The sequence below is a fragment of the Diplotaxodon limnothrissa genome, linkage group LG18, assembly GCF_057381915.1.
Source record: "Diplotaxodon limnothrissa isolate DT_005_m linkage group LG18, D_limnothrissa_male_GT1.1, whole genome shotgun sequence".
Taxonomy (NCBI): Eukaryota; Metazoa; Chordata; class Actinopteri; order Cichliformes; family Cichlidae; genus Diplotaxodon; species Diplotaxodon limnothrissa.
In genome coordinates, this window is record NC_140613.1 from 10,789,170 (window position 1) to 10,804,014 (window position 14,845).

Consider the following 14,845-nt stretch of genomic DNA (forward strand, 5'->3'; position numbering starts at 1 on the left):
GGAAATAACCGCACGTACGCAGAGGGGCGGGGCTTCCGCGTATTCACAGTAATTACCTCTGACTGCACAACGCCTGTCTTAATTAGCCCGCGGGCTCTCCTTTTAACAGGTCAATTAAGGGTTTGGAGCATTTGGTTTCATAAATAATAGATGGGCTGCAGCTTACAGCCTCAACCGCCTCCCATCATCATATTTAAACATTAATTTAACTTTAATTATGTCATTTTTAGATAATTTCACCCTGCTTAAGTTTGATTTTACCGCTTAAAGATCGATCCGTTTCTGCCGTGTGCTCAGCCTAATTGATTTTAGCATATTTCCATAAAGTGAAACTTTAAGATTTAACAATTTAATATCAAATTAAAATCAAAGTTACACATAATTTAAAATTAGCACAACTATTCAATCATATTTCCACTATTTTAACTATATTTGGAGATGACAAAAACTGATACTTAAAGAGGCATAAATGAGTGCTGACACAGGTTTCAGTACTGTGGTGGTTTTTATTATTTTAGAAGAGACCAGCAAATTAAAAAAAACAAAACAAAACAAATGCACTTGCCACTTTTGTTGCACCTTTTTGAGGAAAACACAGCTGTACATCAATAATACTCATTTTTTTGGATACATTAGAATGGATAAGAGGGGGGCAACACAGCTGATGTGTTCAGGGTGGGCGAAAGTGGAGGGGGATTATAGATCTCTCTTGGCTTTGAATGTAAATCAGGGGAGAGCTCGCCAGTCTGAACCCTTTGCCTCACAGTCACACAAACCTGGGACTTGTGCTGCAGCTGATCATCTACCCTGGAGAAAAAACAAACCCTCCACAGGCAAATAAAATCCATTTCATGCCCAGAAACCTTTGATTCCTTGACTTTTTTGCCAGGACATAGTCTCTAAAAACCTTGAAGTGGGGGAATCAATGAGAAATGATGAAACACTGATATAAAGGAAAATGCTATTCAAGTAGACATGACAAAAAAAAAAAAATCAACTTTGAAAGATAATTTGCTATTTTCCTAGGAAAGCTTTGATATGTACAGTACGTAGCTGTAGTGATTTCTGTAGTGACATACCTGCTGGATAACCACGGAGCTGTTTGAAGGAATGAGGCGATGCTTGCTTGTAAATAACGTTGGCACTTCTACTGCGAGGTTAAATAGTGTACGCTCTCTAACATATACAGCCTACAGCGATTTTAAGTTTCCGGAGTGATGGCTTTATTTCATAAATAAAACGTTGCTACAATAATTATTCTCAATAATCATAAAAAATGCATCAAAGTCATATAAGGCAGTGAAAGCAAAAGGTTTTGCTTGCTGCACACAGGGATTTGGCGTGCAGACGGATTGAGGAACCACTTGGAGAATCACATGGTTTTCTGTATAATCTTGTTTGATAATGCAACGTTGCTTCCTTCTCATGCAAAATGCATTTAGTTGTTTTGCAGATGATGGCTGTGACTAGCGGCGGAGCTGCAGCACTTGGAGAGTAGGAGGCCTTTCTAGTCTTCTGAGAGTCCCGACGTTATATGTGGAGTTCTGGATGCTGGATTCTGGGAGGGTGCAGAGGTTTAAAAAAAAAAAAAAAAAGCCCTCAGAGTTATTCCTGTAAGAGGAGAGGAAATAGAAGTCAGTGAATCCTGTAAGCTGAACATTTACTGCCACTGTTCATTCTGCCAAAGAGTGAAAATGAGCCTCACTTCAGCTTAAGGCAGTTAAGTTAAACAGACGCTCAGAGAAAAGTTAGAAAAATGCAAATATACAAGACAGATACACACAGGCTAGTCGGGCAACAGGAAATCCACAAAAGTACCATCCTGACAACGGATTCAACAACTCCTACACGTGTTTAGACCAGGGGTCTCAAACATGTGGCTCTTTTACCCAACCAGCAGCTGCTTGTAGCTTTTAGAAAAAAAAAAAAAACCCCAACAACTTCACTTTAGACCCAATTTCCCTGAACTTTAATTACAGTAGCTAGCACAGTTGTACAGCACGGATGTATACACAAAAAAATGATTCATCATTAGTCCCCCCGACTAAGAATTATTATTTTATTTACTGTATTTAAAACTGCCTCCACTTAAACCCAGCTCCACTTTGTTGGTACTTGAAATAAGTAAACAATAACTAAACAACTTCAGTTATTATGGCTCTAAAATATCATAAATGCAACAAATGCTAATGCAATAAGAATGCAAAGTCCAAATACCAAATAATCATAAACATCTGCATGGCAGTCACAAGTGGTAAATATTTGAACTATTTACACCTATTGGTGATGTTTAATGTTATTTATACTTTATTAGGTTAGGAGACTAGAAAAGTTGAGGTATTTTTTTAGTGACAGCTGGTAAATAAGTTAAAAACAACAAGCACATCACTAATAGCTCAAAAAGTAGGCCTTATAATATTGCCTTTTTAAGTTATTTTAAAAAGTTAGGCGCTATCATTACTTATATCTTCACTCGTTGATTTATTGGTTAAGGGGAGGGAATATTTAGGAATCATTAAAATCACATAGTAACACTAACAAACTAGTTTATTTTCCCTTAAGAAGAACATGTTTATTGTTTTTACCTGTGGTGCTTCACAGTTTGACAGCTACTAATTTGTTTTGTTTTTTTTAATCACCATAAACCACCAAAAAAAGAAAAGAAAAAAAGAAATCATCATTGTCCTGATGAAGACGCCCGTCTGAGGCATCTCATAACAGTTTTTGTTGCGGGAAGTAAACATGCTTCCAACTGACATTTGTTTCCAGGTTGTGTTGACCGTCACAGGCGATTTGTGTCCATGTCACATTTCACTTTTTCAATCTGTCCTGAGGCTGGGCTGTATATTTTTTTGCTAACGGTCTGTCTGCATGCACGTGGCTTTATTCTATGTGTTTTGGCCTTTCATCCACACAGAAAATGGAGCTTTCCCCCCCCCCAGAAACTCTGTTCTGTGTTTACATGTGGACAAGGAAAACCAGGATTTTGGCTTGCAATGTCAAACTTGTTCACCTTCATCTTCTTTTCCAGTGTCAGACTGTGTCACACTTTATCGCCCTTACTGGTCCCCCTATGGCTACGATTGGCCAACATTTGTATACAGCTAGGCCTTGAGTCACCACCTGTTGATATCAAATCCTTCACACCCACATTAAATGGCATATAAACAGGAAACTATCTCACGCAATTTAAAACAATATAAGTTACATTTTGACTTCATTGTGGACGTGTTCCTAACATGAGAAACAAAAAAGGAAGAAAATGGTGATTTCCAATTTTTCTGGTTGCACCACCACTCTGTGTGTATCTAGCACCCAAGGGAAACAACAACTACCCAAAACACTACAAACATTTATTATCATGTTACCAGAGCTGTTCAAGCACACTCAGATAAGACAGCACACACGCAAACACAGGACTGAGGGCAAGGCTGCAGAAACAAAGTCAAGCATTCCCATCTGGTGAGTCACACAAGCACACACATGCACGCTCGCTCATCCCAAACGCAGCGCCTTGGGACCGTTTCAGTCAGAGGATAAAGGAACAAGTTTCACTGCCAAAAGGTGAACTAGAGTAAAACTTGACAGCGAGCACTTTCCAGAGACTATAAATGCTTGAGAGAAGGCAACTAGAATGACATGCTGTGCTGCAGTGAAATGCAAAGTTCTTTTATAACAGCTCCACACATGAGAAAATCCTCACAATACCCACAGTGGACAAGTTGAAACACAAATGGCTGTATTTGCAGAGTTTGTTGAAACGCCATAAGGACTGCTGACCTATTTTTCCCTTCGTGCAAAAACAGGGAAGTGCAACTGAAAGCAGAAGTGTGTCACAGTGTGCCCTAGAATCATCTCAGGGATGAACCCCAGGCTCTGGTGTTCATTTCCATGAAAAGCAGGCTGCTGTCTGCTGCAAAATTATTGCGGTTTTCGCCTTTGTGTCACAAACTTTTCAGAGTTTTTAAAAGAACAATTAGTGAACAACTTTCAAATCAGATTAAATCTGATATTTTATGTCACATGCATATTCAGTAGTTTCAAAAAAGCCCTAAAAATTAATTTCTCCAAATGTAATCTTTTTTGTGACCTGTACAACTGGGTACACAAGGATTTCCTCAGCTAACATATATAATTTCAAATTTACAGAGCGTAGTTGAAAATAGACCAAAGCACATCTGTGTGCACTCAAGATCAGATTTCAGTCCATACGGGCGCGTCTGCAGTCGCAGGCTCGGAGCGGAAGCCGGTTCAGCTGGAATTTAATCGCTCATCCCTGCCTGTGCTCTTTGTGAGCTACCACAATGCAGGCAGAACAATATATGGAAGATCTTTTCACTCAATGTTTCACAACATGCAGGCATAATTTCAAACATTTTTCCACATGTGTGTCTAATAAATAAATAAGAATACACTTCTTATTTAGAAAACTGTAATATTAGCGCAGCAATTTAAACTTACAAAATATCTTTAAAAAAAGGGAGTAAAGACATCTTTAAACACACAGTACATGGCTGTAGCTCTCAAATAAAAGTTCATTGTGTTTCTCTCCAGCAGAGGGAAGTGTTGTAGCCATATTGCACTAGATTGCATGAGACTGCCGGCAGCATTACTGTAAATGTTTTTAAGCCTTGTCATTACGAATTGAGACTGTAATATCCGGCCTGTGTGCGCACATGCATCTTCAGTCCTTTTCCCTGCAGAGGGGAATGAAATGACAGCAGCATGATGCATTAGTTGTAAGTACCACAGAAACAGGGCTATCTGCACCAGTGAGAAGAAGTGCTGATGGAAAAGCAGCATGCCTAAGAGAGGAAACCAGCTTGAAAGAACAAACAAGAAAAACAAAGCCCAGTTCAACCAAATTAAAACCAGACTAAACAGGACAGCGCCGGGATCGGGACTTGGGGCCTTGCTGTCTTACCTGGTTCAGTCCTCCCCCTCCTCTGGCGTGATCTCTGTCTCTTTATGTACCACTACTTTGGTCACTGACATGTCAGGGTGCTGTTCTTTAGCCTCCTTTATGGCCTGAGCCAGAGCCTACATACGGGAGTGCAGTGCCAAAAGGGATCACCAGGGGGAGACAGAGAACGGAGAAAGGCAGGGAGGGAGCGGGGATGTTGGATTGTAAGTCAGTATGCCAACAGGGAAGTCATTTTTAGTCACATTTCTTATACGTCCAGAACTTGTTAAGCCATATGATGAGTTAATTTGTTTAAAATGTCACGTTAGCCCATTCCTGTCCTAAATATCCTGACGGTTACTAAGTCACCGCTCAGCACTTGACCTTTTTAATTTACCACACAATCAAATAATCAGCTTTGCAGAAAGAGAAAAATAATGAGTATGGGTAAGCAGAGAAACAGTATGAAAGGACTAAAAGACCTCGTCATGGTCGATGTCTGCGTCTCCGGTGATAACGATCCTTTTCTCGATTCTTGTCTCCGATATGCCTCCTTTCACCGTCTGACCAACAGAAAACACATAAAATAAGATAAGATAAGATAAGATAACCTTTATTAGTCCCACACGTGGGAAATTTGTTTTGTCACAGCAGGAAGTGGACAGTGCAAAAGTTATGAGGCAAAAATTAGAATACAATAAGAATAATACAGTACACAACTGTACAGAATAGAATAAAATAAAATACTATATACAGTAGAATAAAATAAAATAAATATACAATAGATAAAAATAGAATACAAATACAAATACTATATACAACTGAGTAAAAATACAACGATGACAGAAAGGATTATTGCACTTAGTATTATTGCATATGTATGGATGTGTGTGCTTGATCAGTTAAAGTCTTTATTATGGAGTCTGACAGCAGTGGGGAGGAAAGACCTGCGAAATCTCTCCGTCCCACACCGTGGGTGCCGCAGTCTCCCACTGAAGGAGCTGCTCAGTGCTGTCACAGTCTGCTGCATGGGGTGGGAGATGTTGTCCATCAGGGATGACAGCTTAGCCGCCGTTCTCCTGTCACTCACCACCTCCACTGGGTCCAGAGGGCATCCTAGAACAGAGCTGGCCCTTCGGATCACCCTGTTCAGTCTCTTCCTGTCCCCAGCAGAGATGCTGCCGCCCCAGCAGACCACACCATAAAAGATAGCAGAAGCCACCACAGAGTCATAGAAGGTCTTCAGGAGTGGGCCCTCCACTCCAAACGACCTGAGTCTCCGCAGCAGGTACAGCCTGCTCTGCCCTTTCCTGTAGAGGGCGTCTGAGTTATGAGTCCAGTCCAGTCTATTGTTCAGATGAACACCAAGGTACCTGTAGCTGTCCACAGCCTCAATGTCCATACCTTGGATGTTCAGTGGTTGCAGTGGAGAATGCTTGTGCCTGCGGAAGTCTACCACCAGTTCCTTGGTTTTACTGGCGTTGATCTGGAGGTAGTTCAGCTGGCACCAGTCCACAAAGTCTTGGGTCAGACCTCTGTACTCCTTGTCGTCCCCATCAGTGATGAGGCCGACTATTGCAGAGTCATCAGAGAACTTCTGCAGGAAGCACTGGGTGGAATTGTGGGAGAAGTCTGCAGTGTAGATGGTGAAGAGGAACGGAGCCAGAACCGTTCCCTGTGGGGCCCCCGTACTGCAGACGACCCTGTCCGACACACAGCCCTGAGTCCTCACATACTGTGGTCGGTCGGTGAGGTAGTCCAGGATCCAGGTAGTGAGGTGATGGTCCACTCCAGAGTTCACCAGCTTGTCCTTTAGAACCGAGGGAAGAATGGTGTTGAAGGCACTGGAGAAATCAAAGAACATGATTCTCACAGTGCTTCCAGCGGTCTCCAGGTGAGCGAGGGAACGATGTAGGAGGTGAATGACGGCATCATCCGCTCCAATGCCAGGCTGGTAGGCAAACTGAAGTGGGTCCAGTGATGAGCTTATTAGGCGCCGAAGCTGAGCCAGTCACTGCAATACTCCCGTCAGCTCGTCATAAGAAAGTCTTAATCTAGGTATCTGAACTTGTTTGGCCTTTTTTGTAGCTTAAGCAGCTGATGATAATACTAATGATGATGATAATAATAATAATAATAATAATACTACTACTAATAATAACAATACTAAAAGCACCGATAAAAACAAAACTGTAATAACTCATGAAAATAAAAACCAGGGGATGGATATATGCATCTGTTTTCATCCCCTTGGGCAGGCACACACTTGCGATCACTTGATGAGAACACTTTCCCGGCTTATTCAGCGATTCAGGTTTGAAACTTGCCAGAAAGAAGAGAGACGCTCAGATGTACAACAAGCGTGAAGAGTCTAAAGCATAGGTGTCAAACTCTGGCCAAATTTGGCCCGCAGCCTAATTACATTTGGCCCGCGAAGCCATACCAAATTACTATTAGAGCTGGCCTACTGGTGTTATACAGCTAATATATATATATTGTTTAATATTAAGCTTTGCTTGTTCCATATTCAGTTTTTCAGCAAAACTTGTTTGAGTCCATAAGAAAAGATTCATTCTTATATCTGGAGGAAGATTTTTTTTTTTTCAATAAATATTAATGTTAGCCCGCAACTTTGTTCCAGTTTTGAATTTTGGCCCACTGTGTATTTGAGTTTGACACCCCTGGTCTAAAGCAACAACAGATGTGCCCTGACCTTTGTGATGTGTGTGGTTGTCGTGGTGCTGGTGGTCTCTGAGGTTATCGTCTGAGCACTCAGCAACACTCCGGGGTCTGCATCACCGTTAGTCTCAACCTGTTGATACACAAAACACTCTACATGAGCACTGCACATAAAACCATCTAAACACAGCAGCAGTACTACCTTCTTTAAATTCCAATAAATACTGATTAGTGGAAACCTCAAAGCTCAAACTCATTCACGTTTAGTTCTTTTTCAATTACGTTTCAGCCTCAACTAACTCCTGAGAAAATTATCTGGATTGTGCTGCATGCTGCTACATGTTGACTTTTCCCACCATATAGTAGATAACTGTGTGTGTCTGTTGCTGTGCAGGTAGTGTGTTTCAGCCAAGTCTGCAGCTGAAGACAAACAGTGAGACAAACTGCAGGTCAGACGATAACTCTTGGTGGTTTTAAGTGAGCCACACATTATGCACAATTATTTAATCAAGTGCTTCTCATTTTTCCCAGTAATGCAGCGGTCCCCAACCTTTTTTGCGCCACGGACCGGTTTATGCCCGACAATATTTTCACGGACCGGCCTTTAAGGTGTCGCGGATAAATACAACAAAATAAAACCAGTACCGGTACCGAAAAAAAGAAGATTTATTCATAACACACGCGAAAAGACCCAGGAAAACCGAGTTAACGACAAAAACGATAACAAAATAACGCTGAAAACCGATAAAAACCCTGAAAAACCATACATTTCACACCTGAGCCTCAACTTTCGCGGCCCGGTACCAAACGACTCACGGACCGGTACCGGTCCGAGGCCCGGGGGTTGGGGACCGCTGCAGTAATGTACTAACACTGACATGTTTATTCAGCCCAGTGAGTCTGTTTGTCTTGCGTGAGAATCTTTGTCTCTCTTGGTGGCAGGAAAGCAACTAGTGACACACTTCACATTTAACAGTAACCCAGTAATCAGTAATATTTGTACTAAATAAATAATTAAATGTTGCCCCATGTAGCAATGTTACAGAATCCTTCCAAATATTCCTGGATCCAGATTGACTGCATCAGGTAATCACACCAAGTTGTGCTAAGCTCCACCTCTGGTGAAATTTTAATGCAAATCCCTTCAAAACTTTTCCAGTAATTTTGCTATAAACAAACAAACAAACAAACAAACTGAACCAATCACATAACATCCTTGGCAGAGGTAGACATACTTACCCCCCTGCAGTTTTTAAAAGCATGCCTAAGGGATGCGAGTACCCCATTTAACAAACGCTGACTTAATCCATCGCTAATCCATGAAAATTTATAGTTGAGCTTTAAAGCTGCAGTAACTCCAACTGCTGCAGTTCCCATCAGCTCTACAAAGCTTCAAAAATGTGTTTTTATCTCATTTCTTACTGCTCAGACTTTCCAGTAACTTCAGTGTTTTGACTCACTCTCACTGGTCGTCTGCTGTCACAGCAGGCAGTTGCTGTACCTTTTTTCTTTTTGCGTTTCTGATAACTGTTCTCCATTAAATGCTGGCTGCTCACCAAGCAGATGATAGTCAGAAGCTAGCAGCTGAACACAATGCAGCTTTAAGCTTCAAAACAAACATTTCTCACAAGAGGTAGTGGGGAGCAAAATGGCGCTAAAAGTCGGGTTAATATTTGACCTCCCAGGCAAATGCAAACACTGCACTCAGTGAACGAGTGCTGCTCTGCAACATGATTGTCAGTTCACCTCAAATCCTGCTGTTGCTACTGCTAAATTTCTTATACCAACTCGTACACTATTCCTCCATCACTGCCATCCAATAACTACGACAGTCACACATTGTGGTCACATGTACCTCTGCAGCTTCATAGGTGATCGTTTTTGTCTCAGTGTGGATCACGGGCATGTCTTTGGTAGCCACTGCGGTAATGTCGGGACTCTGTTTGACAAATACACAAAACAGGGACAAATAAATGCCTGCAGGGGAAGACCAGCATTATGAAAAGCACCCTCCCTGAGTCAGATGTTATGCCTGAAATCAAATGCTACAGGTGTTCACTGTTAACTGTGTGCTTCTGTTCTTAAAATAAGTAAATCACATTGACTAAAATAATGCTAATAAGCTAAGCCAAGGATGGTCACCGAGTGCCTCAGATCTCTAAAAGAGCACTGTGTTAGTCCCTCATCCAGTGCAGGGGAGGACACTGAAGAACGGGAATCACAAGTTTTCTATCAAGTGTGTGCACCACATAAATTAAAAGGTCAGCTGATCTGCACAGCAACAAACTGCGGAGTTAGGAGCTTGAGAAATAAATCCATGCGTTTGGCAGAGCTAGATCGATTACTAGTGGTGGGCCGTGATGCGGGGGGAGATGGTGAGTCTGTAATAATGAGGCTGAGGCGTCTGAAGCTTATGCAATGTTACCTCCAACCGAGGCACAGCAGAAGGCGAATTGGAAGCTGGTGTGTGTGACCTAAGGAGTTCAGATAGAGTCCCTTTGTGTGGGCTTGTCTGGCCTCGCACCTCAGTTTCTTTTTCCAGTGCTTTGCCCTCTACAATTTCTTCTGATGCCATCATATCTCCTCTCCCTTCTGACTCATTTTCTTCCATTTTTTTGCAAATTCACTTCTTTATTGTCATACTTGTGAGGTACTCCCTTCTTTACAGCCAAGGGTTTAACCTCTGCTTCCTCCGTTTCATCTTCTGGGCTTTCCATCTTAACATGGTAATATTTCTCTTTTTCAAACGGCAAACGGTTTGACATCTCTGAAAGTTTCTTTGAGTCATCCTCTGTACACTCAGGGGCCACTGGAAAACATTCCACCACCTCTTCATCCACCTCCATACCATCTTCTGTCTTTACGGGGAATTCTTCTTTGAAAAATTGTACCTCATCCGAGAACTGAACCCTGTTCTTCACTTCTGTGTGCTTCTTCTCCCCTGCATGTTTAAAAGCTGCAAACTTCTTTTCTAAAGACTCCAAAAACCTCTTATTTTTTTCTTCATCGGGTTCCTCCTCTGTTAAAGGCAGCTCTCCTTGCTTTCCATAACCACTAATATAATCAGGAAGAGTAAATCTGAACCCATCATTGCCATTTTTTAACATCGGTGCCTCCACCTCTACATCTGTTAAGCTTAGCTCCCCAGCATTTTCATGGCTTGTGGCTATGCTGTAGGGTGCGATTGCTCGGCCTGTACAGCCTCTGTGGTCTGGATATTTACCGATGGCCCTGCAGACTTGGCTGGGAGTGCCTCCGTCTCTATCACCGGTTTCTCCTCCTGACCAGCTGGTGCCTGTGAATGATAATTATATCATTAGATAATGTCAAAATTCAAACACACAGGGCAAATTCAAACCTGTAAAGGGAACAACTGTTAGTTATGAGCACGTGTACAACCAGTACAACAATTACATACAACCTGTGTTCCAATACTTATTTACTGTAAGGGCCAGAGAGCAGTGGTCACCTTTTGAGAGGAGGAAACACACTCCAACGTAGACTAATGGGACAGGAAGATGGATGGACACAAGAACAGAGAGAGAGAGGTGAAGAGGGAACAGTCAAAAGTCACAGTCTGGATTTAAAGAGCCAAAGGAGAGAGCATGGAAAAGGAAAAAAGGGACTGAAAAGTAAATAATGTAATGATTGTATGGAATACCATTATGTAACTTATTAAATGTGCTGACTTATCCTAAATCCTAAATCCTTTAAACAAAAATCCGGTTTTAGAATCACTAAATCCACTAGGAGCAAATTTCCACTAATCTGCTTTTCAAAACTGCTCCATAAGAACAGTGAAATCTCTTCTCGGGTAGATCCATACAATTCCCCCCCCCCGACCTGTTTATGAGGCAGAGGGGATTTTGGAGGATGAAAGCTGCAGCAGTGGCACCGAGCCAGGGCTATGAAGTCACCGCTTTCAGGGAACTGATAACGGAACCGAAAGAAAGAAATGGTGTCGCTTAGCAGAGCTGTAGAAACAGACAGAGACCCAATTTCTTCCTTTATCAGCTGCGGGAGTTAGCTGCTACTGTAAGGCAAGCTGTTAGCTGTCAACAAAACTCAAAAACAAACCCAAAGCAGCTGCACTGAAAAAGAAGCAGCGGGCCCGACTGCAAAAGAAACCAGCGGTTTGGCAAGAATGCGTGTAAACGCTAGGTGTTAAGGGACTGTTAGCCATGCACGGGGCTTGAGTTATTAGACCGGTTTGGTCGCTGCTGGAGTGAAGGCAGTAAATGGGGCTAGGCAGCGGGTGGTGGTGGTGGAGATATGAGGGGAGGCAGCCAAAACTGAATAGTTACTTTTAGTTTTCATACAGTACCACAACTAAAGATGTAGTTGAAGATTCAGAAACTGTAATCTGAGTCAGGCTGGACTTTGACTGCTCAGACTGGACTTCTTTGAAAGTGAAGATTTCTGCTCTCTCCTGTAGTCCATCAGAAGTCTTCATATCTTTTACTTCCTTTGTTGACATACTGATGAACTCTGGAGTCTCCGTCTTCACCTCCTCAGAGATCCATGATGCCATAGCCTTCTTAGGCGAGTCAATGCCTTTAATCTGAGTCATGCTGTCTGTTTTTATCTCCACCTTCGGACTCAGCATCTTGGCGGCTGTAGTTTGAGCTTCTGTAACAACTGAAGTGTCTGCTCTGGGGATTTCTTCCTCTTTAGAAGCCATCCGCATTACATGCTCATCAGCTTTAAACTCTCCAGGGACAGCACTTTTCTCTTTGCCCTCAGTGTCTGATTTATCCTCGGCGTCCTTCAGGATAATTAGCGTCCCTTTCTTGTCGCTGATGGCTTGGGACACTTCTTGTCTCATAGCTCCGGGGCTGACCTTCACCACCAACCTCTCTGACACGTCGTCCTGGGACTCAGGGGTTTTCTCCTCCACCTCCCTCAGGGTCCCGTCCATAAAGACGTCGTCGTCCATAGTGGTTGACAGACTAATCCCATGAGGCCCAGAGGAGGTGGGCCCATCAGCTGTCATACTATCCACCACATATTTCACCAGATAACCTGCTGCCTGGGGAGACACTTGGCTTATTGGACATGGATCGTTCAAGTTAGTAGACAGAGGACATGACAAAGCCAATACACAGCAGAAATAAAGAACGCACAAGGAGAAAACACACACACACACCTTTTGCTAAACAAACTTAACATAACATTTTACATATTTCAGTACATTTAAAGACTGGGCAGTCCTAAACACTGGCCATAGGTTTAATTTGAGATTTCTTCTGTTGTTTTTCTGTGATTTGCTAACCAACTTTTGTGGATGTGGTCAAGTCAATTTAAATTCTTACAACAGTTTAATGGTTTGTTCAACTACAATCAAATCTGGAAAAAACATGCATTTGCACCACAACGGCGTCCTACTCTCAACGACCACAGGCAATTTGCAGCTCTTAGTAATCACACTTCAATTTCTCCAAGAGCTGCAAGTTCTAGTGTCCCTCCGCAGAGACAGAGGTACTGTCACTATAAGAACTAATGAGTCTTTAGCGGTTTCTAAACTTGAAAAGACAAAAAGGACGTTTTAAAAGCTTTCAAACAGCGGCCAAAGAAAGCTTAGAGAGTGTTGAGGGGGAAAAAAAAAAAAGCAGAAATTGACAGAAACACTGTTCTTTCAAAGAACCACAAGCTACAAGTAACTCCACATAGATAAAGGTAAAAACAAACAAAAACAACAAGTCTCACACATGTTCAATATTAACTCAGTGGAAGCAGCTTACCTCAGTGATTTTAGGTTCCACCTCTTTTGTCTCATCTGCTGCTGGCTCATCTTCTTTAGTCTGCAGAGGGAACAAAACATAAATAGACATTTAAAGAAAGTCACATATATTCAAGAAAAATACAAGAACGGGCAGAACCAGTGGAACCGCATGTTCCATTGTGGCAACTCTGGATCCTAAAGCTCCTTCACCTTCTTGCCTTTTAGTCAGACACACTGGTTGTCAGTGACTCGTCTTCAGACTTTAATTAGTGCCGCTCATTTGTCCTGTGCAAGTCCATCAGATAATTTTACACATCACAAGTAAAGGAGAAACTCTGATAAAAATGCACATGTCACTGAGCACAACAATCACACCACTGATTAATGACTTCATCATCCATTACCGAGACAAATTAATATGATAATCAGTTACCGAAGACATGAGCTGATAAGAGGGAAAGAGAAACACACTCACTGAAATTAACTTTATTCAGCTCTGAATAACTTTACAGATAATTCTCCTCTGTCAAGGTGCCCATCGTCTCCTTTCATATGCACTAAAACCATTTGGGATGCAAAATGTGTGACCACACTTGCACCGTTTGAGAAAAAATAAAAATCTAGGCTCATTATGAATATTAAATTTACTGCTTTATGAGTCAATGTGCACTAAATCCTGAACTGACTACTTTTTTTTTTTAAAAGCAAAAAAAACCAAAGGAAATCTCCTTGGTGATGTCATGCTCTACACACACATGCCATCATTCAGTCTGCTGTGGTGCTGCAGCTTACATCCAGCTCCAGCGGCTCTATCATTGGTGCCTCATCCGATCTAGGTGAGCGCATAGGGGACGAGGAGAGTCTCTTCTCCCACTCTGTCAGACCGGGCGTGGCGATGCTTCCGTCGGTCTCCAGGAAGGAACGCTTCAATTCGCTGATGTTGGTTTGGTGCTTGACGACCTCCGCCGGAGGCTCTGTGTCCTAAAGTGGCCGATCAACCGTGATACAATGATGAGGGCAGGAGCAGCGCGGAGGGAACGACGGCCATGCTTCATGTACGCAATGGTAGCTTGCATTTCCAAAGAATTACCAAAAATACGCGGACAGCATAAAATGCAGCTCGGAAAAGATCTGCGACGTAAACTTCCGCAGACCTAAATCAGTTGCATTATTTGCTTCCTCGGCTCTTCATACTTATTGTTCACAGGCCTGTTTAGGACTTTGTCCAGGCTACCTGTGCAGCAGCTAGCACAAAACGCAAAACAAAAGCAAAAAAAGGTACACCCACATGGCAGCTGTTAAGAAAGTAGCAGCTTGTACTGAAATGCTAAAGAAGCATTTAAGACTAGCTTAATTTTCTGGGGCGGGGGGGACTGGTTTCATGCAGAGATTTACAGATTTAGTTTCATAGGTTTAGTTAAGAAGAACACTCCCAAATCTCATTCAAGGTTAATAATGACCTATTTCAACTTAGCCTGTTTTGTCATAAGAATGCATTTGGATGCTCACAGCAAGTCTAACTCCCCAAAATCTCAAATACT

The 14,845-nt window shown here is 42.2% G+C and overlaps 1 protein-coding gene across 1 annotated transcript in view; it reads right to left on the minus strand.

Moving 5' to 3' along the window:
- Nucleotides 1–497: 497 nt before the first annotated feature.
- epb41l3b (erythrocyte membrane protein band 4.1-like 3b) overlaps nt 498–14,845 on the minus strand; it is a 47,952-nt gene continuing 33,604 nt past the window's right edge. The window contains exons 16-25 of the mRNA XM_085379064.1: nt 14,097–14,285; nt 13,324–13,383; nt 11,907–12,611; nt 11,052–11,084; nt 10,806–10,877; nt 9,438–9,521; nt 7,617–7,715; nt 5,386–5,466; nt 4,925–5,040; nt 498–1,611 (exon numbers count right to left, since the gene is read on the minus strand). Coding sequence (XP_085235190.1) covers nt 4,930–5,040; nt 5,386–5,466; nt 7,617–7,715; nt 9,438–9,521; nt 10,806–10,877; nt 11,052–11,084; nt 11,907–12,611; nt 13,324–13,383; nt 14,097–14,285 — 1,434 coding nt within the window. The 3' untranslated portion in view covers nt 498–1,611; nt 4,925–4,929. The remainder of the gene's footprint in view (nt 1,612–4,924; nt 5,041–5,385; nt 5,467–7,616; nt 7,716–9,437; nt 9,522–10,805; nt 10,878–11,051; nt 11,085–11,906; nt 12,612–13,323; nt 13,384–14,096; nt 14,286–14,845) is intronic.